This window comes from Podarcis melisellensis (assembly GCF_964234715.1).
Source record: "Podarcis melisellensis genome assembly, chromosome: 4".
Classification (NCBI taxonomy): domain Eukaryota; kingdom Metazoa; phylum Chordata; class Lepidosauria; order Squamata; family Lacertidae; genus Podarcis; species Podarcis melisellensis.
The window spans coordinates 56,674,298-56,699,819 of record NC_138531.1 but is presented as its reverse complement, the minus strand read 5'-3'; the positions used below and the strand labels follow the sequence as shown (position 1 = coordinate 56,699,819).

At 38.6% G+C, this 25,522-nt stretch overlaps 1 protein-coding gene across 3 annotated transcripts in view; it reads left to right on the top strand.

The window, feature by feature from the left end:
* The window catches only part of NCAM2 (neural cell adhesion molecule 2), a 203,774-nt gene that overhangs the window by 88,843 nt on the left and 89,409 nt on the right, over positions 1-25,522 (top strand). For all 3 annotated transcript variants that reach the window (XM_081907812.1, XM_081907814.1, XM_081907813.1), the window contains exons 2-7: positions 10,161-10,235; positions 14,013-14,219; positions 14,834-14,977; positions 17,107-17,244; positions 19,686-19,803; positions 24,633-24,793. In XM_081907812.1, coding sequence (XP_081763938.1) covers positions 10,161-10,235; positions 14,013-14,219; positions 14,834-14,977; positions 17,107-17,244; positions 19,686-19,803; positions 24,633-24,793 — 843 coding nt within the window. The remainder of the gene's footprint in view (positions 1-10,160; positions 10,236-14,012; positions 14,220-14,833; positions 14,978-17,106; positions 17,245-19,685; positions 19,804-24,632; positions 24,794-25,522) is intronic.

The window sequence follows — 25,522 nt, the reverse complement described above, 5'->3', positions numbered from 1 at the left end:
TGTGGGGCCTAAATGAAACTTCTAAGTGCTTTCATTATTCTTCCTTTGCACCCACTGGCATAATTTAAAACACTTGAAATGGTTCTGTCACAGAAAAAGGCACCCAAGAGAAAAAAAGTGTTGAATTGCAGTTGGAGGGAAAGAATTGGGAGAGCACTGCAAGTGGACATCTGATTGTTCCTTTGAAGTCGAATCACATGATGTCAGGTGATCATCAGGTGGGCTGCCCCTTCAGCCTGTGAAAGGTCGGTTGGGGGACCCAAAAACTTTCAAAAAGATGGCATCTCATATCAGGGCTCACAAGCAAAATTGCTATTTCCTTCTCTCTCTCTCTGTCTCTCTCTCCCTCCTCTGTTTCTTCATAAAGACTGGAAATTATTTGGACTTAATCTGTGATATCTGTTAGAAGAATTAGCTAATTTTTATTTTTTAAAAAAAATAAATTTTTATTGAAGTTTCCACAGATTTTTAACACATCAACCAAACACAAAAAGAAAAAAGAAAAAAAAGACATTATAAATGATATAAACAGTAAACACGTATAAATTCAATTTACACTTTCTTGTGGCTTACTTTCCCGACTTCCTCATACCTTCCCTTTCTGTATTCTAATTTCTGATACAGTTATCAGCAAATCCTTCCCTTACTTTTACCTTAATTTCAATATTATTTATTTTCTTTAAATTATCCCATACCGCTATTAACCTCTTATTTTATAATCCAGCGTCATTCTAACATTCCTTAATTTTACCGTATTTCTTTAAATAGTCCTTCAATTTTCTCCAATCTTCTTCCGCCGTTTCTCTTCCCTGGTTTCGGATTCTGCTCGTCATCTCTGCCAGTCCCATATAGTCTATCACCTTCATCTGCCATTCTTCCACGGTGGGCAGATCTTGCGTCTTCCAGAAGAATTAGCTAATTTTACCTACATGTTATTCCTATGGGGCATATCTTTGACTTACTTTCTTTCTTTCTTTCTTTCTTTCTTTCTTTCTTTCTTTCTTTCTTTCTTTCTTAAAATATTTCTTATTAAAGATCTTCCTGGTTTACAAAAGCACACACATTCTCTCTTTTTTCAGGTTGTGTTTTCTACAGATCAGTTACATCAGTTGTGAAGCATTGGTGTGATATGCAGTATAGGGTTGGGAAGAAAAGAGGGGGGAGGGAGAGAGGGGGTGGTAAAGCTTATGTTCTTTTACTTAGTGTATGTGTGGGGGGTTTGTGCAAGCGTCACTTGGGTAGGTTCTCTTTCTATTCACTTGTTGTGTTTCCTTGTGGTGAGAGAGGTTGGGGTGGCCTAGGGTGTGGTTGATTGTCTTTGGTTGGCAGAAGTGAAGTTTGTGCATGGGGGGGGGGGTTGTTGAGTTAAGTTAGCAATATTGAATATCTTTTCAACCTGGCTCTAGGAGGAAAGGACAAGGTGTGTATCAATAATAACTTTTGCCAGTATGCACTTACTGAACAGAATGTGTGCAGACAAGAGGGCACCAAACTCATTTAAAAGGTTTTAGTTACCCTTTCTTGAGAAAGAAGTAGCAAACTCACACATGCTACAGTTTAGATTCAGAGTAAGCGCTGTGAGCTAACCCTGGGTCTACAAATGCAAATAAATGATGTGGAAATGATGTGATGGACTGCTGTCATGGTATATAGAATTGTACTGCTGCATACTATTAGTGCAGGGCTCCAGGTTTTTTTAGTTCTTGTTCATTTAAAAATTAATATAACTTCCCCACAAATACAAACCAGTCGATCAGGGAGAAACGTTTCACAGATTTTTATGCTGATTTTCTTTCAGAAGGGAATTATAAAAACTATGGTTTTCCTACCTGCTGTTAGAAATGGTGCATTCTATACTGCCACCTCTTTTTTCATAACTATCCATAATTTTTAGATACAATAGAAGCATTTTTTATTTTATTATTCTCTATATCTTCAGAAAATATTAAGCAATTTTCTTAGCTATTTTTGGAGGGACAGGGTTAGTTGAGAGCAGATTTTCATGTAATTTGACTTTCTATGCCAATCTAAGGATTTTTATAATGTCTGGGCACTGAGGTCTCTTGCTTCTAGGTTCTAATTTATGGTGGTGTTCATTGATTTTGTGTATGTGCAAAACAAATTGCTTCTGGAAATGTATTGATATATGAATATGGATCATATTCAGCTTTCTGGAATGGCAAACCCCATGTGAGAGGTGTATCTTGCCCTTTCAAAATCATCTTTATTTAGTTACTCATTACCTTTCCCCGTATTTGATTCTCTTCCATATTTTGTATAACAGATCTATATACCCCAGTAACTCATTAACTTGTTAAATGATGATTTTTAAAAAGACATTCTGTGTTGGATATTAGAAAAATTGCTGGAAGGTTGTGTTTAGAGAAGGGATGAATCATTTATTATATTTTCTGTCTTCAGGGATTAGTGCTGATACTTGCGTAGCCAAAATCCATGCACTTATTGGAAAAAAGTTATGCACTTTTCATTAAGCGTTTACTTTCTAAAAAAAAGAAAAAGCAATCCCAAACAGGCAATAGACGTATGACTACAGACATTGCAGAAGTAGATGCTATTATAAGAAAATGAGTGGGGGAAAGCACAACGAAAGAAACCTGGAGTGAGGGGGACCCACAATAGACTGTGCCATACCATGCTCTGTGCAGTCATGCAGAAGAAAGGGGAGTTGAAAGGAGCAGGAAGAGAACATAGCCCATATAAATGTATATACTTGTTCAAAGACATTAAGAGCATAAGAAGAACCCTGCTGGACTAGGTCAAAGGCCCAAGCAGTTAGTTTAGTTTCCTGTTCTCACAGTGACCACACAGAGATGTCTTTGAGAATCCCATAAGCAGCATTTGCGTGCACCAGTTTTCCCAAATCTTCAATTCCCAGGTTTGTTCTACCTGCTCCAACAGTGCAGGGAGAACAAAAACATGGCTAGATGCTTTATATTTCTTTAATCCTCCTTTAATGTCATTCCATTTTATTTGAAATAATTTCAACGGAAATGTTACTCCATTTCAATACTGTAGCTTGAAACAAATGGCTCAATGCTAATTTGGAAACAATCATAGTTAAACTGTAAATGTTGGGGCATTAAAATAGCATGTACAGTAGTGCCATGCATAGCAGATCACTAATTTACAAGCCTGTCACTCTTGAGTTGAGCCCAAACCCTTTTAGATTTTAGGCAACTTCTGCCTTTCTAGCACAGCATACTGCTGCTTTACCTAGAGGTAAAGGGACCCCTGACTGTTAAATTCAATTGCGGACAACTCTGGGTTGCAGTGCTCATCTTGCTTTACTGGCCAAGGGAGCTGGCGTTTGTCCACAGACATGTGGTCAGCCTAAGCCGCTTCTGGCGAACCAGTGCATGAAGTGCATGAAAATGCTGTTTACCTTCCCCCTGGAGCAGTACCTATTTATCTACTTGCACTTTGATGTGCTTTCGAACTGCTAGGTTGGCAGGGGCTGGGACTGAGCAATGGGAGCTCACCTCATCGTGGGGATTCGAACCGCTGACTTTCTGAGCAGCAAGCCTGCTGCTTTGCCTAGCAATTGCTTTAATAGCTGAAAAGTTTTAGTTCAACAATGTTTAAGATAAATTATAATTTACTGCATGCAAACAACTGAACATAATTCCATGGTGAACATTACATTTACATTCTTCTGTTAAAGATCTCAAATGAATCTGTTATGATATGTAAAAGAGTAAGACCATGCAATATTGTCTTTTTTATTGTTGTTCTTATATAAAGAAGTCTCTGTGCAAGAATATTCAGGCATTTACTGTAGGGGAAAGCAGTCGTTTCATCAGAACATCCCACAGGGAATATGGTGCTGCAGTGTGGACAATGGCTTTTATTAATTTGCAAAACAGCTTTGACATAGCTTGGAAAAGAGAATACAGTATTCCAAAAATGTTAAATAGAAGCCTTCTACTTAGAGTTTTAGGGTTTTTTACTGCCCGCCTTCTACAGTTTTCCAGACCTCTGAATCCAAGCTACTACAAACAATGTTACGACTCCTGCAAAAAGGATGTTAGTGCTATTAGACTTTTCTTCCTAGCAAGAATCCTAAGCACTTCATTTTAAAAAAGTTCAAGATATGTAATAGAATTCTGACCCCAAATTACCTTAACTTAAAGTAATTGCACTGATTCCACAAAAAATTTCTCTGCAGTGTAGTGTAATTCAAAATAAGTGTGGGCTTCCTACTCCCCAGGATGTATTTTCAAGAGAGCTGATTCACCGGTTCCAATTAAAATGAATGGGCAGAGATGGGCATTTTGTACCTCTGAAAGTTAGGTTACAACTAATATTAATAATGTATGTGAAGCTAATCACATATTAATACAAAATTCTGTATTAAACTGAGCCAGGACACCAGGGGGCTTCTGAAAATGTTTATAGGCCCCATTCTTAATCATTGATTAACCAGTTATACACCCAGGATCGTTCATTAAAATTTTGGGTTTCAAGACTTGACTCAAAGCATTTCTCAATTTAGAGGGTAGCTACCAAATCCTAGGTGTGTAGCTGTGTTTAGTCAGGAATTAAGAATGTGCCCTATGAACATAGTTTTTCAAGGTCCATATAGGCCTTGAAAAATAGAACACACAATTTAGCATAAATAATGCTTTTTTAAAAATGCCATAGGTACTGAAAGAATACCAGCTTACTAAAGGTTGCATATAACAATGTTCAGCACAGTATTACCATAGCAACTGCTCAGGCTGGGGCTAAGGATAGCAACTTCTCAGGTTGTGTCATTGAAACTGGAACTTACTTCTTAACATAATTTATCAAGCCAAAGTTCATTATATTTAAGTGCCAGAAGAGAGTTAAGCTTGTAGTTAGGCTTCCTTTTAGATAAATTAGACTTTGAAATATTTACCTTTGACTAGGTAGTGCCATAAATTTTAAAAGTTTGTTGATTACAATGGGATTTAAATGCACCTAATTTGTTCTGGCTTGTTGCATCCATATATTTATTTTCTGTACCAAAGGATGAAACACTTGCATCACTCTTCTTACACTGGAAACATCTTGAAAATCCCATGGGCTGAATGAACTTTGTGTGACTTCTAGTTCAGTCCCATAAGTAGAGAAACTAAGATCACTTTGCCTGATGATATTACACACAGTCAGGCTAGGAACATAATAATACCAGTACTGTATAATGAAGAGTAGTCATTGGTAAACAAGTTAGAATCGCTCTTCAGAATTAGTCAACTTGTTTTCAGTTCATGTTGATAAATCTCAGTGATTTTGTGAATAAATCCTAAATTCTTAAATACATATGATAACTGATTTAACAACAGATGAAAAAAATTCCCATTCGAAACTTAATGGCAAACACTTAAAAAATACAACAAACATCCTTCATTACCTTTGGGACTCTGGAGACTGTTGTTTGCCAAATATGGGAGGAGGAAAAATAAACTCTAAATGACCTCAGTAGAGTTTAAAGTTTTGTTTTGTCAAAACTGGCAGGTGCAGCTTACAGGACCTGTGGAAGTTTGCGCAATGTAAACTGCCGAAAGCTGATGCCATAAAGCTCCTTGGGAGGATGGCAGAGGTTGCCATGCAGAGGACATTAATCAGCCGAATCTTTCTCCTCCCACTGCAATAATTAATGATCACAGAATTATAGAATTGTAGCGTTGGAAGTGATCCCCTGCAATGCAGGCATCTTAACTAGATCATGCATTTTCTTGTTGACCTATTTAAATGTGCATAGGTTCTCTCTAAGAATATTTATTGATTCATCACACAATTGCATTTTTTGAGGAAACAGATTTGTTGATTTCAATGTACGTAAATAAGCAAGGCTGAGCATTCAGGGATGCAAATTTTGTGTTTTTGAACTCAAAAGCAAAGCAAAACACTTGAGCTCATCTTTAAAATAGAGTACACATTTATTACAGTGGGTCAAAATCACTTGGGAAGCTTCCACAATATGGTGCCTCCCAACATCTCAAATAGGAAAGGTTTAATCTAAGGTTACCAGACATCCCCGTTTCCCAAGGACAATCCCCAGATTTACAAATCAGTTCCCATACAAAATCCATTGAAGTTGAAATGTGTCCCCCTATTCATTGGGGGAGGGGAATCTGGTAACCTTAGTTTAATCATTATATACACTACTGCCACATACCTGTCTAAAAGTCAGTTCTATAATAATAATAATAATAATAATAATAATAATAATAATAATAATAATATAATAGAGAAGAAACACTTCTATCTTGACAGCAGGTCATATATGGAGCCTGTTTATATGATAACCACATGGTACAGCATGGGTATAGAGTTACTTCAAAGGAGAAACATTTCCAGTGGGAAGGGGAATTTTGAGAATGGGTTTTAGGAGTAGGAACGATTCATATTTCTAGCTTTTAGAAATAGAGAAACATATTATTACACATCTGCACATTTCAGATAATATTTGAATTGACTGTTGTTGGATATCACTTAGTAACAATCAATAGCATATTATGGAAATGGAATTTACTATCTTACATTTTGTTTTTAATGGCTTAAGGTTGTTCACCGAAAAATAAGAAAATAATTATTGTAGAATATGTCTGTAGGATACCAGTGGTACCTTGCAGTAGTAGCTTGGTTGTCAAATGGCTTGGCTCCCAAATGCCGCAAACCCGGATGTGAGTGTTCTGGTTTGCGAACACTTTTCGGAAGGCAAACATCTGACATGGCTTCTGTGGCTTCCGATTGAGTGCCTTGGTTTTCGAATGGTTCCGGGAGTCAAATGGATGGAGTAAGTTTGACAGCTAAGGTACCACAGTAATTAAAGAAATATGGAGAAATAGAAAATAGCAAAAGGATAATTAACTTCTGATATAGTGCACAAGCAACTTGAGAACTATAATGTGTAAATTGAGATACTAAGGGTACTGTATAACAATACTTCCCTTTTCTCTCCTCTCCCCACACCTCTAAAAAATCTACTCTATGATCCCCCAATGCTTCAGCAGATCTTGAGGGTGCATAGGGGACTGCAGGGTAGAGGAGGAGGAAGTGCTGTTGTATGACACTCAAGTTTACATGTCACTCAAGCTGACTGTTTGAGGGGCTTAAAGAAGTGGCGTAATTGTTACTCCAGAAGCAGATATGAATGCACACTGGTGGGATGTCTAAACCAGCTAGTTCCCTATCACGCCTCTTTACAGATCCACTGCAGTTATTGTTCCACCAGCAGAGAGGAGAAACATGTGTGGTGTAATATGTTCCTCCATTGTTGTCAAGAGGTAGGAAGGGCCGTTCACCTCCCCACTCTGACCACAGTAAACCAGCAGTGGGATGGATGTGATAGATGCCCCACAAGTGAATAAGCATGGGCTGCACAAGAATAAATGTGAGTTAGAACTGATTTTGTCCTGCCTTTCAAGCAGTAGCTTCATCACATCATCTTAGTACTTCCTGTCGTGTCTTTACAGCTTTACATCTGGTCATGACATAAAACTCTTTTGGACACTGATATCCCTTCAGAATATTTTCATTTTAATTAAATGTCATACTTCAAATAACTGATGAGAGAACATTCCATGAACCGGTAATAGAGTTTGCTTAACTACCTCATAAGCACAGATTGCTCAACTAATCACTAAGGAAATACTTTTCGATTCTAATCTGCATCAGGGATTTATTTATTTTTAATTCTCTCAAACCGTATTTACATAAAGCCTTGCCAGAAATGATGCTTCTGGCTGGGCTGGGGAAAGAGGGCATATGGTATTTTTTTGTTTTCTGTTTTATAATTATTAAATAACCATATGTAGAACATGTGTTTATATTCTTTCCTTTATTCTGTTACTACTAGAGTTGTGCCTACATTTATAAGTGTAGTTTAGAATTTTTAATACCAGTGCCTTCAAATTCTATTCCTCCTCATGTTGTTTAAGTTGAGGAGCAATCTGTGCCAACTGAATATTAGTGTATTCAGCAATCCTTGGAAATTCAGTCTTCTTCAAATTTTGCAGTGTGCTTCTCCAGCCAACTCATGGAAGGTGATGAAAAGGAAGAGAGATGGGCTGAAGCTAACATATTCATCTCAACGTTTTCCTCCTTATGGAAGAACCTACTCCATTTCCATAATGCCTCAATAGGTTTTCTGCTGTGCTGTGCTGTCTGTCCGTGTAGCATCACAATACTAAAGGTTGCACCCAATGCAAGCAAATATTGCAGTCTCTTGTGCCATGTCCCATTCTGCTCTGAAGTGTCCCCAACCCTCATAAATATATTTTTGGTAGCACAGGGGGTTCCTCTGGGTAGGGAAGGGGAACATCAACATCACTAGGGTGCCCTTCTTGCTTGACTGCATCCCATTAAAAACAATGAATGATTTCAATGTGAAGCATAATTAATCAGAGATAACTTTTTAACCATTACAAAAATGCACTCATTAATCTAGCCTATTAATCAGCTAAACATTGCAGCTAGGCCCATTGCTATTGATTTTTTATTATTATTATTATTATTATTATTATTATTATTATTATCCCACCATCAGGCTGGGTTTCCCCAACCACTCTGGCTGGCTTACAGAACATATAAAAACATAGTAAATGTCAAACATTAAAAACTTCCCGATTCAGGGCTGCCTTCAGATGTCTTCTATAAATTGTGTAGTTCTTTATTTCCTTAACATCTAATGGGAGGGTGTTCCACACGGAGGGTGCCACTGCTGAGAAGGCCCTCTGCCTGGTTCCCTGTAACTTCACTTCTTGAAGTAGGGGAACCACCAGAAGACCCCCAAAAGAGGGCAATTTCTGCTTTCTGCATGCAGTTTGGAACTTTTTAGAAGCCAGCATCACTAATTTAGTCAGAATTCTGTTTTCCTGTTTTAATTGTATGTCGCTCAGAACCATGGTCTTCTGTCCCCTTTCAGTAAACATGATATTCTGTTTCATTGGCAATGAGTGATTTAACATATTCTGATGAGTTTTAAGCTTTTATGGTAGATAGCAGGGCACAAATGGGATTTTTATTTTTATTTTTCACTAACCTTTAGAAGCACTCTCTGTCTCTCTGTCACGGTCCTAGTAACTTCCAGGGTTCCTCACACATACAATCAAGTAAAGAAAAAAATAGAGATGTAGCTGCACACTAAACATTAATATTTAGTCTGTTTGATAGCTGAGAGGAAAGCTGTAACTTGTTGACTGCAAGCAGACTGGGCACAGAATCATTTTGTAAGCAACTGTTATGATAGTTCTGCTAACGGGAAGGCTGAGTAGTAAGCAAGATGGATTTCTTTAAACAGAATATGACCCCTTTTACAAATGACAAGTCTTTCAAAGTGTTATGAAAATTTTGTAACTTTTCGGGGGGGGGGACCTGCATTGCAGCTGAGAACCAATGTTAACTAACATTAATGGCAAATGGGGTGTTTTTCTGATTCCATTAATAAACCTTCAAGAGAACTGCTTTTGGTTAGAGAAATATGGATATGCCCCACCGTTTCTTGACCTTTCTTGATTTTTTATTCACCCTAGTCTGCTAACATTGGCTTGTAGTAAACACATCCCAATGGCAAAATTCAATGCATTTCAGGGTCATTTTTTATTTTTTATTTTTGCCACAGGTGGTTTTGTTGTTGTTGTTTTGTTTCAAGAAGGAAAATAGCAAGTGGCAACTGGCTGTTATTTGGGGACATTGTGCAGGTAACAATCTGTGACAATGTCACTCAAGGACTACCATGTAGGTTTACTTATGTGTGAATTATTTAGAAACTATTGAGTTCATCTACCGTAGCCTGGATTTACCTAAATGTATTTAAAAATTAATAGATGGTGTGATGTTTTTAGAATAATGTGATTGTCTCTTTTAAAAAATCTCATTAACTGTTTCCCCCCCCCTTTTTATACCTGAGTATTTCTGCCCCTAATATTTGGCTCCTGCTTCTAAATATTAGTCCATGGCGCTTGTTACTTAGAAGTATTCCAAGAGGTAGGGTGTAAGGCTCTTTCAGAGAGGAATCTAATTTGTAGGGACATGATTCAATTTATGGTTTTAATATGTGGAAGTTTTTCCTCTTTGTAGACATATGGAAAATTCTGCTTCAATAATAATAATAATAATAATAATAATAATAATAATAATAATAATAATAATAATTTTATTTTATTTTGCAGCACTTTTACAAGTGTCAATTTCCCTCAGCAAGGTAGAAGTCAGTGTGGGTGTATCCAAGTTCTTCACATGCACAGGTATGTATATTTGCTTAATTTCAACTTGACTTCTATCCCTTTTCACATGTGACTAGTGTGTACACCAATTGGAGGGAAGCAGCTAAGCATCGGGATGGTTAAAGAAGTGTAACAAAGTTGTTCATTGCAACAATCACTGACTAGTGATTGGCCTGATGGGAATGTGAGTATTTGAGGCTTGGAATCTAAGATTGGAGAATATGGGGCAAGGCAATATCTTACATAGATATCAGTGAAAGAAGAAGCTATGAGCTGATGAAAGGAAGGAAGTGGTTGAGCAAGGAAATTTCAAATATTTATGGCCCTCTTGCCTTGTCATAAGACACTTCCTGGAACCAGATGTGTGCTGGAGTTTTATGAGGAAGGGTGCAGTTTCAACCTAATATTTTGTGATTTTTTTGACATTATTTTTTGATGCATCAACTTGGATTCTTAATGTGCACTTTATATTTCATTGTATTATTTTAGATTATATATAGTTACATACCAATATAGGTACTCTCTGGTCTACAGGAAGCCTGGTCCTGCAGAGCTTTTATGAAAGCAAAAAAAATTATTTGTAGGCATTAGAAAGCAGCTACTCCACTTGAGAATAATGTCTGACATTATTTTGATTTGGTTGATTGGAAAATGGTCCCTGATCTTTGCAAGAACTGTATAAATTACGTATTCTCCAACTCTATCCCCCCCCCCCATAGCATTGAACTGTGTGGAATGTGCTTTACTTGAATTGTGTTTTCTCATCATTCAGTGCCATGTGGTGATCACAGGCACCTGGTGAAATAGTCCCTTATATGCAAACTTTCAGAAGTGAAGATTCCTCTCTATGGGTCTGGAGTCACTAGTCTAAGGAGCAAAAGGGGAGGGTGAGAACTTGGCTGCCTCAGGTAGAACAGCATATAGCGCTCCCTTCAAGTCAAATGGGATACTTGAAGCAAAAAATAATAATAATTGCACAAGGACTTCCTTCCCTTCTTGGCAGTAAAATAAAATAGAAATTTTGTATCTTTTAAAGTATTGTTGTGAATTTTTCTCAGTTTTATTGTTTTATCTTTTTGTAAACTGGTCATATAGACAGACAGACAGTCAGACAGATAGATAGATATTGATATATATTTATATATATTATGTGTGCCGGGGTGGTTGCTCAAGAGCAAGAGCAAACAGACAAGACTCCCCGTTGGTCTTTTCAAGGCTTTATTATCTGTCCCAAATGTTCACAATGCTGATTGACTCAATTCTATGTCTGCTCAGTCGCTAGCAGAATCTGGGAGTGGGCGGTCCTTAAACTTTCCCCAGCAGAGTAGTCTTTTGACCCCCATCCTACACCTCCCCTCTCTGCGCAAAAACCCACTGCGCAAAGAGGGCGTGGGCAGAGGGGGACCTGCCTCCCACCCGCTTTGTTCATGCTCAGTGCTGTAGCTCTCCCTTGCATCCTCCGAGCCCTGGACCCCTTGCCCACTGGAGGCGTGGCTTCCCTCCTCCACGGAGGAAGTGCTGATTCTCACGATCTTTGGAGGCTCCCTGTAACCTAACTGCCCTTCCACCTCTTGCCTCTGAGCTGATGGCAGTTCCCTGACAATATAGATAGATGATAGATGATAGATAGATAGATAGATAGATAGATAGATGATATAGATATAATTAAGCGGTATGTAAATTTTATGATGATGACAATGATGATGATGATGATGATGATAAATTAAAAAACTAATAATTTGCTTCTCTTTCATGGCCCCCAAAATAATGCAGGCACCACCTCTAAATAATGGTAGAGCCAGCCCTGGGTAGGATTTGAGCTTTCCATATTGAAGCAGCCAGTTTTCAGAGGGTACAAACCAAGGCAATTAAGTGAGAAAAGAACTGAGCTGGTCAGAAACATTAGTGGCACTGGGCATGACCTCTTTTCACTTCTGAAAAGATAGCAAGAATAGAGTTGCTTTCTATTTTACTGGATGTGCTCCTCAGCTTTTCATAGTAACCCTTTGTATGGAAATTTAGAAGGGAATCTTTTCCTGGTACTTAGATCACTGAGTAGAAAACTCTACCTGTTCTGCAAATGCATTACAAAGCATTAAAAATGTATAATGAACTGAAACATTGAGAAATGTTCTGGCACTAATTATTCGGTGGCTACTGAATAAATTAAACTATCTGAACAATGTGGGGTTTCATTTAATGAGTACAGGTATTGATGGAATTTCCTTCTAAGTCTTAACTCTGAAAATCACATTTCCACTGCATTTATGCTTCAGAATCTCTGCAATGTGCTTCCAAGTGAGATTTGAAAGGAGTTGATTTTACTGTCATATCATAGCCAGCAGACAATGAGATATCCCATTAGAATTTAAGTATACATTATTGGGTCTATAAAGCATGGGGTCGCTACCTTCTAACTTTGAAATGATATTAGGACAGGAGAAGTACAAAGTTCATTCCATGTAATTATTTTTATGGCTACTCATTCTGACCAATTGAATTTTGAGTTAATGGCAGATAATTAAAGATTATTACAAACCGAAGTAATACAAACAAAACCTAGCTAATCAAATGTCAACCACTAATGAATAATTTGTTCCTGAAAATACTCTACATTTCAGTTGTTTTATTCAAATAAAAGATAGAATGGTTTGGTTTTTTTATTTTGTTGTTTTTAGAGTTTTTTTTACAAGCAGCTTAAAAATTATATCAATGCAGGAATGAATGCTTGGGCAATGACACAAAGGCAGAAAGACTCAATTGTCTATCATTTTGGAAACAAATGTCATTAGCAGAACTAGCAAAACAAGCGGAACTGGTAAAAACAAAGTGATATAGTACTTTTTAGCACCCTTTCCCTGAAGCATTGCGATTGCAGAGACCCAATTAAATTATTTCCGCTTTCCCACTTTTACAGTGGAATTTCATTACATTGGAATCTTGGGAGAAATGGTTTGATTTTTGCAGGCACACTGTCCACAGATATAAAAAAGAAAGTATCTCCAAAGAGCCAGTGTGGTGTAGTGGTTAAGAGCGGTAGTCTCGTAATCTGGGGAACCAGGTTCGCGTCTCCGCTCCTCCACATGCAGCTGCTGGGTGACCTTGGGCCAGTCACACTTCTTTGAAGTCTCTCAGCCCCACTCACCTCACAGAGTGTTTGTTGTGGGGGAGGAAGGGAAAGGAGAATGTTAGCCGCTTTGAGACTCCTTAAAGGGAGTGAAAGGCGGGATATCAAATCCAAATTCTTCTTCTTCTTCTAATTCAAATCACTTTAGTAGTTCTTTCTTCAGTTCAAGGCACTTCAGATTCCTCTTTGGTTTGGACAACCCTAGGCTTGCCATACATCCAGAATATCCCAGACATGTCCTCTTTTGGGGGGCCTACATCCCCATCTGTTTTTTTGTTTGTTTGTTTTTTTGCATTTTATAGGAAATGCCTGGGTTTTAGGGTGCTTTATTTTGGCGAGATTGCAAAAAAAGTTGTTGAGCTTTTATTTTTTGCAAGATCACCCGAATTTTTACTTCTTGAAATATGGGAATCCTAGACAAGCCTGAAACCTGCCATTTTGTGTTGCTTGTTTCTAATTTAGGATTCAGTAAAATCAGATGCACACCCCTAACAAAATCAAACTTCTGGAAGACCCCTACTGGACATAATATTGTGAGACTGCTTGATATTGTCCCAAAATATAGAACCAAACTGATGCACATGAGCGTAGCATATTTTAAAGAAATGTATCTGATACCTTGTCCATTACTCATTATGTACATTGTTGTCTTTCTTTCTTCTTTCCTTTAGTAATTGGTGAGGCTGAGAGTATAGATTGGTACAACCCACAAGGAGAGAAGATTGTATCTAATCAAAGAGTGGTAGTACAGAAAGAAGGTGTCAGATCACGGTTAACAATCTACAATGCCAATGTGGAAGATGCTGGAATATACAGGTGTCAAGCAACAGATTCTAGAGGACAGACTCAAGAGGCTACTGTTGTTTTGGAAATTTACCGTAAGTAAAATCCAAAGGTGAAAATAAATTCAATAATGAGGCTTCTCTTCCTTCATGTTGTACCGAAAATGATGAATATAAGTGCTCTGTAAACTTTATATCAAAATTATTCAGTATATTGGGGCTACTGAGTATTGTATGTACTCAATGATTACTTTGAAGTAAGCAAATTTTCATATATATATTTGTAATAGATGGCAGCAGAAGACTTATTTATAGTAATTGTTCACGACTAAATGACTAAACAGCAACAACAATGGTTTACTTTTAACTTGAAATAGTTTTGTCTTTGTTAATAGAAACTTAAAGTATTCTGGTATTTTTGAAAACAAATTTGATGTGATTTAAAAAACAACAACAATCAAGCAGTGTATGACTTTTATGAAATAAATAAATAATATAGCACTGATGCCCTGCTGTATATTTTTGCCATCAACCTTGTCTTTTTGCTGCAACAGAACAATACGATAATCGTACTTACCCAACTTGCATGTGAAATACTTTTAACACTTTAAAGTGCTAAGTAAATTCTATTTGTTACCTAAGTAATGTACTTTGGAATTCTCAGCAAATGGTAGAAGCTACTAGCTAAACTGTCTTTCCTTCTTTCTTAGAAAAGCTCACATTCCAAGATATCTCATCCCCACAAGAATTTGTACAGGGAGAAGATGTACAAGTCATTTGCCATGTTACTAGTTCACCTGCACCTATTGTCAGCTGGTTGTATCAAAATGAGGAAGTCTCAAATATTGCTGACAGTTAGTATTTTGGTAACTCTTTAAATTATCTGTTTTCATTCTACATTCAACCAGTTTAAAGGCACTTATGTTAATGTTCTGATATAGTAATGAAACACCTATTGTGTTAGCAAAATAATGAGTAAAATGTGATCATTGAGATGTTATATTGCTGGAGATGGGGAATGCAATTAATGTTACTATTAAATTGCGATGCAGTCCTTTTCCTGATATATCCCTCTGAAATTTAATTTTCCATTGCAAATAAAGGTAAATAGCTTAGGGATTGGCAAATGAAAGCCACAAGATAAAACTGGCCAAAAACAAAACAAAACAAAACATAAACCCTGGTGACTACTTGGGTTCTATGTACAAACTCAGTGATGAAAGAAATTTCCCAAAGAAGTGGTGGTTGTGGCCGCAGGACTATCTACCTGGTTATTTTAGACTCTGTGTTGTTTGAGACTTCTCTGCTCAGGATCCCTCTTGAATTTACAAACTGACTGTGTTTGGTACCTTCTTGTTAAGTAACCCCACAGTTAGGTAAACCTTTGCCAAGTACAAAAATAAATAATTCTAGTCAACAGCTGTGGGAAGACATTTGTAGATTTTTAGCTTTTGAACTTGGTTGTAAATTAGGTTAGTCATGGAGACCAATGAATTCAAGAACTGTCATGTTAATCTTCATTTGTTTGGTTTTTGGATTAGACCCTCAAGACCATATTTTTTCTCATACATGACTTCAATTCTACTTTAATTTCTATACTACCTTAGTAAATTCTGAGAACTAGCTAAAATATGCTGAATTAAACATCAGGAAAATGACTGAATTTTAACAAAAGATATAAATATCTGCTCTATGGTTGTTGGATTTTGCCATGATTTGGAGCACTGAATTATTCTTTCTTTGTCTTCTGCTATCCTGTCTTCCATCAGTCAGTTGATTCTGGATTATTTAAATCATTGTGGGAGCTTTCTAAGTGATACATTGGGAGAGAGGTAGGGCAGTGGATTCAGCAGGTGGCCAGAACCTCTCCTTCCTAACCCCCTGCAGACCATCTTTGACAGGTGGGCAGGGCCTCCACTGGTCAGTCACCTGACTTTATATCAGGTTGCAACCATTTGAAGTTGATTGGCACTGGGAGTGTGCCTGCAAACAGGCTTGCTATTACTAATGTAGCAGTTACATTGAGTTACAGCAGTTACATTTTCCATCTGCAGGTGGCATCTGAAAAGCAAAAATATCTGTTTGCAGATGTGCTATGAAACCTCACCTGCAAACAAAAGGGGGTCTCACTCAACATTGATCCCCCTCAGTGGCATACATACCCTAGTGGGGTTCTCTGCCAATGCTTTTGAGCTTGCATTATTCCTTTGGAGCTGCACCCTTACCTACCTCACACCTGAGAGGAGGATATTGGCATGGTTTGGGTGAGAACAGCCTTGTGGACCAGCTTGGACTGACCCCTGCATTACGAGTTCAACAACCTTCATTGGTGGCAAAAAGTTAAAACTTCAAAACCATGAGCTATCTTACTCTCCTGATATAAGTTACATAGCAGAGACATGCAAGAGTTCAGTGTGTGGAAAAGTCATATAACAGGAGAGAGACTTATAAAAATGATTGAGAATCCGTAGATAAATTCATATATAACCTTCCGATGGCCAATGTGGTTCATTTCCTGTGCTTGTTGGGCAACCACTTGCACATGCCCAAGCCAGCTAGCACAGCCATAGGTCAGAATGATAGGAACTGCAGTGTAACATTGTCTGGAGGGAACCATGTTGGCTTTCTCTAACTTACTTCTTTATCTCTCTTCCTGCCTCTGTTCTTTTTTTCTTTCCTGCCTCCCTTTTCTTTTTTCTGATATTCATTTCTTGTTAGGAAAGTTTGTAAGGTATGATGGGTCAGATGAGCTGTTGTTTATAAGAGGTACATTTGTTAATTTTTTTAAAAAAGACAACATGAAGCATTTTATCTAGGATAACTGAGCTTCGAGAATTACATTTTACTTGTAAATTGAAGTATGTTTTGTTGATGAGCTCTCTGATAGTATAGCAGAATAGTTTAAATTTTATCAATTCACAACCATGTTCCCAGCAGTGCCTTCACTTACTGATACTATTTTATATCTTACATGCCTTTCCAGATAGGTTTGCCATGCTGCCAAACAATAATCTTCAAATTCTTAAAATCAATAAAAGTGATGAAGGTGTTTACAGATGTGAAGGAAGAGTAGAAGCCAGAGGGGAAATTGACTTTCGGGATATCATTGTACTTGTAAATGGTAAGAAGCAAAACTGAACAGTTCTACACACACACACATACAGAGAGAGAGAGAGAGAGAGAGAGAGAGAGAGAGATGGATGCCTGTTTTTGTGTGTTTAAATAATTCTGCTTAGCACCAAACAAAATATTCCGTAAATCTAAATTATCACCCTTTATGTGTGGCCCTCAGTGCTTTCTCTTTCCTTGTTATTACCACAAAATATGCTGTAGCTTACTCTAAGTGTGTAAATAGCTGAGGTCTGGCAAAAGTCATGAACAAAATCATTTTTTCTAATACTATAATATCAAGGTAATAGTCTACCATTGAGTTCACATTCCAGTTTATAATAGAAATTGGGCTAGATGTTACATTGGGAAAACCTCCACTTATATAATTCAGAATAATCAAGGATTCAATATTATGCTCATTACTGTAGCAACTTTATCAGCTTGTTAAATTACACCTTGAGACTTTCATTTAATGATGCTGCAGCCAAACATACACACACACACACACACACACACACACAGAGAGAGAGAGAGACATATGTATATATTCTAATGTTTATGACTATTGTTGTGCACCTAAAGTTTACATGTGACCAGGATTGTAGTCATTTATTACATATATGTATCCATGCAAACCTTTTGTTTTAAATGATCTTCAGTTCAGCAGAAGTATCTTGATTAAAAAGATAGGCCTGGGTCCAAAGTTGCCCTGCATAAGCTGAAAGGCAGTTCCATACTGGGAAGGTGGCAGTGCTCCAATGGGGCAAGTGGAGTCTCACTTAACATTTCTTTGAATCCAAGGCATAATGTTTGGTGTATTATTTTTAAACACTACCTTAATTATGGGTTGTGTATGACTTAGAGCAGACCCCTGAATTTCAGTTAATCATCTTCTATGATTTCATTAGATACAACTCTATATTATTATTTTTTAAAATGGCACCTTTTATTAAGTGTGTGGTATAGTGCATAGAAGGGACGCAGGTGGCGCTGTGGTCTAAACCACAGAGCCTAGGGCTTGCCTATCAGAAGGTCGTGGTTTGAATCCCCATGATGGGGTGAGCTCCCATTGCTCAGTCCCAGCTCCTACCAACCTAGCCGTTCGAAAGCACGTCAAAGTGCAAGTAGATAAATAGGTACCGCCCTGGTGGGAAGGTAAACGGCATTTCCGTGTGCTGCTCTGGTTCACCAGAAGCAGCTTAGTCATGCTGGCCACATGACCTGGAAGCTGTCTGCGGACAAACGCCGGCTCCCTCGGCCTATAGAGCGAGATGAGCGTGCAACTCCAGAGTCATCCGCGACTGGACATAACAGTCAGGGGTATCTTTATCTTTACCTTCATAGTGCATAGAATGGGCACAGTTCAGCCAAACCAAACATTGATAGTCCCTCCTTCCACAATGAAGATACATGCAGACATAGTATAATAAAAAATAAAGTAGTAAAAAGATATTGGTGACCATCCTGAGATATTGTTGTGGCTACAAAACCAACCTTTGAGCTCATTAGCCTGAGCAGACCAGGAAAGAAACTTCCCTAGAGCATGAATGCCTTCATTATTCTCAAAGGTTGGATAGTATGGTTTTTCTGCTGCCTGTAGTTCCCTCCATTCCTTGAAAGGTTTGGCTTTGGGGAGTAGGCGTCAGCTATTGGCTGATCTCAGGTTAGGAGCCACAGCAAACTCAGCCAACAGGGTTGATGGCAGGCTGTAGTCATCTTAAAGGGCACTACCCAAAGTAAGAGGAATGTTATTTTAATAAATATAGTGCACCAAACAAAAAATTAAAAGGCATTATGTTTCAAATGTTTTGATGTTTACAAATTTGTGTGGAATATGTAGTTAGCAATTAGTTGCAATTCATTTGAAGTAATTACATATTTAAATGCTATTGTTAAGGCGTTTTTCCTGTTTCCAGTAATGAACTCCTTAAAGCATTTATACTGCAGTAACCTTTAAAAACTATCATGCATTTATGTCAAAAAATCACTATAAATTTTTAATTTTAAAATGGCATCAAAATGCTAAGAGTTAACAGTTTAGAGCTTAACAATTAAGGTTTAAATATCCATGGTTTCTTCTGATAGTACTGTAGTTAACTCTGAACTGGCTAAAACTGAAACTATAAACTGCTAATATTCTTGATCAGACATAGGCAAACTCGCCCTCCAGATGTTTTGCGACTACAATTCCCATCATCCCTAGCTAACAGGACCAGTGGTCAGGGATGGTGGGAGTTATAGTCCCAAAACATCTGGAGGACTGCGTTTGCCTATGCCTGTTCTTGATGAAAGTAAAATAAGTAACTGAATTTTACTTGACTAAAACTTATCCATGGGCCTCATTTATGGTTCAAAAATGAAATGGTTATAGCAAAGTTACTTTAAGAAACAAGAGTGATCTGTGTGCTTTCAGTTATCTAACCTTACATCCATTTTCCATATTTTCTTCAGTTCCTCCAGCTATCACATTGCTACAGAAGTCCTTTAATGCCACAGCAGATCGAGGAGAGTCAATTACATTATTCTGCAGAGCCATGGGTTCTCCTGAACCTGAAATCAATTGGTATAGGTAAGCTCAAATATATGCTGCAGAGATATTTCAAATATACATTTGAATAGTGAGGTGAAAATAAAACTTTGAACTCATAGGGATTTCTTTTTAAAGGGTCACTAATTGAGCAGGTATTTTGTTCTTGTTTTTACTTTATTCCTGATGGAAATGTCATGTAATTGGACTTCGTGCTATCTGAAACCTTCAAAATTAACATGAAACATTGTCTGAATGCTGTAAATACAAGAAAGGCATGGATCCTGAAATATTATTCACTTTGTTTATATCTGAGTTACACTGCCAAAGTGGATAGTGCTTCAGCCAAAAGTTCAGACTTTCATATTCAGTGCAGTCATCAGCTTGTCATCCAGATGATCCATCAGCAGTACATTCAGATGTGTCTCCAGGAACTGAGGGGTGCAATACACACACCTCAATCTGCTGCACTGTGGATGGAGCCTAGAGCAGTTCTGCAGGCTTTTCCCCACGTGCAACTCTCTGTTCTACCCACTGAAAGTGTGGCTGGGTTGTTTCTCTTACCCTTTTTGACTGAGGTGGTTTGGGCCTCCATCATTCTGCATTTCAAATCTTAAGTGCTAATTAGGTGTAGAATACAAGCTTTTGCCATCCCAGCAGTTCGAAAGCACAGCAGTGCAAGTAGATAAATAGGTACTGCTGCGGTGGGAAGGTATATGGCATTTCCGTGTGCTCTGGTTTCCATCATGGTGTCCCGTTGCGCCAGAAGCAGTTTAGTCCTGCTGGCCACATGACACAGAAAGCTGTCTGTGGACAAACGCCGGCTCCCTCGGCCTGAAGCAAGATGACCACCTGATCCCATAGTTGCCTTTGATTGGACTTAACCATCCAGAGATCCTTTACCTTACCTTTTTAGAATACAAGTTCAGTTGTATTCCCACATATGGATAAGGTAATTTGTTTAGAAACATTGCTACACAGACTATAACTAATACAGTCCATGATCAAACTTTATTTCTATTTACTAATCACCTCTTGTTGAGAGATGCTTTCTTTTCCTGAAAACATGTTGTTGGGATTCTGTCCCAAATCTCATATGTCTCTCATATGTAAATTGTAATGAGCAAAGAGGTGCTTAAGAGAAAAGTTAATAAAAAATCTGAGCTTTTCTGTCTAAACAAGTATTTCAAGTTGTGTGTGCAGAAGCATACTCCTTCTCAAAGCCGCTTCTGCAATTTTGAACATGAAAAATCTGACTCAGGTATTGCATAAAAATACCATTTCGTTATGTTAAAAGCATGAGGGATCATCTCTCAGAGAAGTTATTTTACCAACTTTTTTCTTTCTGCTTATCTATATAAATAAATATTATAAAAGCTGTAGTTTGCGAACTGATGCAGTTTGCACATAGATGCATAGATTTTAAAAGGAAAGGGGTGCAATTCCAGTACTATACTCAGTCTAGCATGAAATTATTCATAGCAATATTTTTTTCAATGTTGAGAATTACAGTAGTAGACTTGTACATGCTATTTTTATAGTGCCCACCTGTATATAAACTGCTGGATGAGATCTCTTCTGCTCACTGGGGGTGTTGAAATCTGACCTTGCGGATCTTTCCACAGAAAAGTTCCTTCATAGGTAGAAGCAACTAAATCAGCAGATTTTATCAAAACATTATTTTCAATGGCAATTATCATTGACTGAAAAGAAGTCCCCCTGATAACATCTTTTTTTAAAAATTGAGGCTTATCTTTCAAAAATGTAAATGGATGCCTTCTTTTAGTATTGTTCATTTTCTTAAATTATTAATCTCTTGAAGAATTATTTGCAACCTCAACTGTTGGTATTCAGATCCTTGTTTCCTGACATAAGCAGAACTTCCTGTTGCCTCAGGGTAATTCCCTCTCTGCCTGTTTGAGGATAGCATGTTTTGGAGTATAAAGCTTTCTTTTAAAGATGAAAATATCCAGTATTTAGCTGTGGGGGTTTATTTTTGGTTTGGTTTTTCAGTTTCCCTTTTTCTTCCCATATCCTTGAGAAAAGACATATTCTGCATGGTGTGAATAGGCTATAATTTGCAACAATGAAGCAGGATTTTTACTAATATTACAGGTTTTCTCTTCCTCCTACACTACAGCAATGTACAGTAGCGTCCCTTTTGCTTAAATTGTAACCTCTTTGGTATTTGGTATATTGAGTCCAGTAGGAGAGAAACAGCTAACCCAAGCTTTCAAAATGCATTCATATTTCATTCACACCAGTGGCCATGGTGTAACACAAGAACAAATGTCGCTGGACATGTCACCACAACCCCACCTGTGTGCTCCCATTTATATCACCTGGGTAAGGTGATTGAGAGAGCGGTTGCTGAACAGCTTGGTAGGTTTCTGGATGAAACATCAGCTCTGGATCCATTCCAGTCCGGCTTCTGCGCTGGTCATGGGACCGAGACGGCTCTGGTCGCCCTAACAGATGATCTCCGCAGGCAGCTGGATCGAGGCGGGTCGGGGCTGCTGATTCTTCTAGACCTGTCAGCAGCCTTCGACATGGTCGATCACGAACTCCTGGACCACCGCCTTGCCGACGTGGGGATCCAGGGCACAGTCCTTCAATGGCTGCGCTCGTTTCTCTCTGGTCGGGGACAGAGGGTGGCGCTTGGGGGGGAATTGTCATCCCGCCACTCCTTGGTGTGTGGTGTGCCCCAGGGTGCAATACTCTCCCCGATGCTTTTTAACATCTTTATGCGCCCCCTCGCCCAGCTTGTCCAGAGTTTTGGGCTGGGCTGCCATCAGTATGCTGATGACACCCAACTCTATCTGTTGATGGACGGCCACCCGGACTCGGCCCCAGACACACTGATCAGATGCTTGGAGGCTGTGGCTGGATGGTTACGTGGGAGCCGGTTGAAGTTAAATCCTTCGAAGACAGAGGTCCTCTGGCTGGGACGGGACGACATGGGACTGAGGGGGCAACTCCCATCTCTTGCGGGGGTGCAATTAGTGCCAGCACCGTCCGTTAAGAGTTTGGGTGTAATCTTCGATACCTCCCTCTCCATGGAGGTGCAGATTGCAGCTATAACAAAGGTGGCATTTTTCATCTCCGCCAAGCTAAGCAGTTGGCTCCTTACCTCTCTCGCCCTGACCTAGCCACTGTGATCCACGCGACGGTCACCTCCAGACTGGATTATTGTAACTCACTCTACGTGGGGCTGCCCTTGAGACTGACCCAGAAACTCCAGCGGGTGCAGAATGCCACAGCGAGACTCCTTACGGGGTCTTCGCTTAGAGATCACATTCATCCGGTGCTATACCAGCTGCACTGGCTCCCGGTGGAGTACAGGATCAGGTTTAAGGTGCTGGTTTTAACCTTCAAAGCCCTATACGGCCTAGGGCCCTCGTACCTACGGGACCGCCTCTCCTGGTATGCCCCACAGAGGAACTTACGGTCTTCAAATAAAAACACCTTGAAGGTCCCAAGCCACAGAGAGGTTAGGCTGGCCTCAACTAGAGCCAGGGCTTTTTCGGCTGCGGCTCCAACCTGGTGGAACGCTCTGTCACAAGAGACAAGGGCCCTCCAGGACTTGATATCTTTCCGCAGGGCCTGCAAGACAGAGCTGTTCCACCTGGTCAGGGTGCAGCCTGACTCCCTCCTTTGGCAATCTTTACAAAACTTTAGTTTATGGTTGTCATCAATTTTGATTTTAATTCATTTTTATAATGTTTTATAATGTTGTACTGTTTTAGTGTTGTTAGCCGCCCTGAGCCCGGCTTCGGCTGGGGAGGGCGGGATATAAATAAATTTATTATTATTATTATTATTATTATTATTATTATTATTATTATTATTATTATTTCTCAAAAGAATTAAGACGTAAATGAATGCTAAACTTCTGCTAGATTCCAGTGGATTTTTAGAAGTTGCTTTTATGCCATAAAACTTCAGGGTTAGTGGAGTCTGTAACTTGAAACATATGTAGCGGGTAGGGTTGTGGAGACATGTCCAGTGACATTTGTTCTTGTGTGACCATAAAACATGAAAATTAACAGGTATGGAAAGGTCAGGAAGACCAAATAAAGTGCTGTCTGAATACAGCCTATGAGAGTACAGTGGTACCTAGAGTTACATACGCTTCAGGTTACATATGTTTCAGGTTACAGACTCCACTAACTCAGAAATATTACCTTGGGTTAAGAACTTTGCTTCAGGATGAGAACAGAAATCGTGCAGTGACAGTGCAGCGGCAGCAGGAGCTAAAGCGGTGCTTCAGGTTAAGAACAGTTTCAGGTTAAGAACAGACCTCCAGAACGAATAAAGTTCTTAACCCGAGGTACCACTGTACATCTCTTCTGTTAGTTGTTCAACTTTGTGATTAAATTGGCCACAGGTCAGTCAATCATGATGAAGTGACTGTGGGTAGTAAGTTCAGTAGTACAGTGAGAATATATTTAAACTCTCATGACTGGAGCTGTACATCCAGTGAGAAGGTTGGAATGTGTGAGGTTATATTGAATTTACCTGAAACTAATAAATAATTTGACCTCAGGTAATTAATTTGCATAGTCCTCAATTATTCAGTGAACCCTATTAAAATGAATTGCCTTGCAATTTTTTTTTTAAATAGCACTGTACATTTGCCAGTGAACCAAGAAACTGTGTGCTACTATTGACACTAGTATGCTATGTACTAGAAATGATCGTGAAAATATTCTTATACTTATTTATCATTATTTATTTATTAAATCTGTTAGTCACTTTATCTCGCCCAAGACAACCCAAATAACAACAGTAATATTGTTTTGAAATGCTTGCCTGTTTCAGATCAGATGATAAAGTATGCTTTGTGCTTATAAATCATTTTCGTCTCTCAGGAGAGGAAAACGCATTGAGGAAAATGAAAAATACATACTAAGGGGAAGCAATACAGAACTGACCATTAAAGATATCAAAAATATTGATGCTGGACCTTACATCTGTGAAGCAAGAAATAAAGCAGGAAAGATGACAAATCAGACATTTCTTCAGGTTTTTGGTAAGTATTGCTTGCTATATCTACCTTTGAACTCTGTTCAAAATTAGAGTACATATTCTGATTCCTGTTGTATTGTTAAAGTTGCCACTGAATTTCACATAAAGATTTCAGACAAATTTGGAGGTGCTGTGCAAGGGTGTATGACATGCATAGGCTAACTCGGCACTCCATATGTTTTGGGACTACAACTCCCATCATCCCTAGCTAACAGGACCAGTGGTCAGGGATGGCCAGAGTTGTAGTCCCAAAACATCTGGAGGGCTGAGTTTGCCTATGCCTGGTGTATGGCATACGTCCAAGTTGCCAGAAATTTCACCTATGGTAAAAAAAGAATAAGCAAACTTCTGAACTCTGAGGAGTTTTAAAGGAAGCTTAGATTTTCCATAAAGCAACATATCTCAGGGAATAGGGATTATAGTATCTTGCATATTGTGATTCTTCCCCAGCCCAAATGCTAATCCCCAAGGATTCATTTGGATTACCTAGGGGAGGGACAGTGATGCTATAACCTACCATTATTTCTAATGCTGAATTTGAGTAGCCTCGTGTCTGTCAGGCTGGCAAAAATACAGGAACACCCACAGACATTACCCATTTTCCTGCTTTATTATAGCCAAGCACTCTGATTTGAAACTAGTAGATAGCTTCAAATGCCTTTAGCACTATTTAAAAGAGTGAGGGAAACGTTTCAAAGGAGTAGGAAATTTCCACCCCATCTTTATCTTGAAA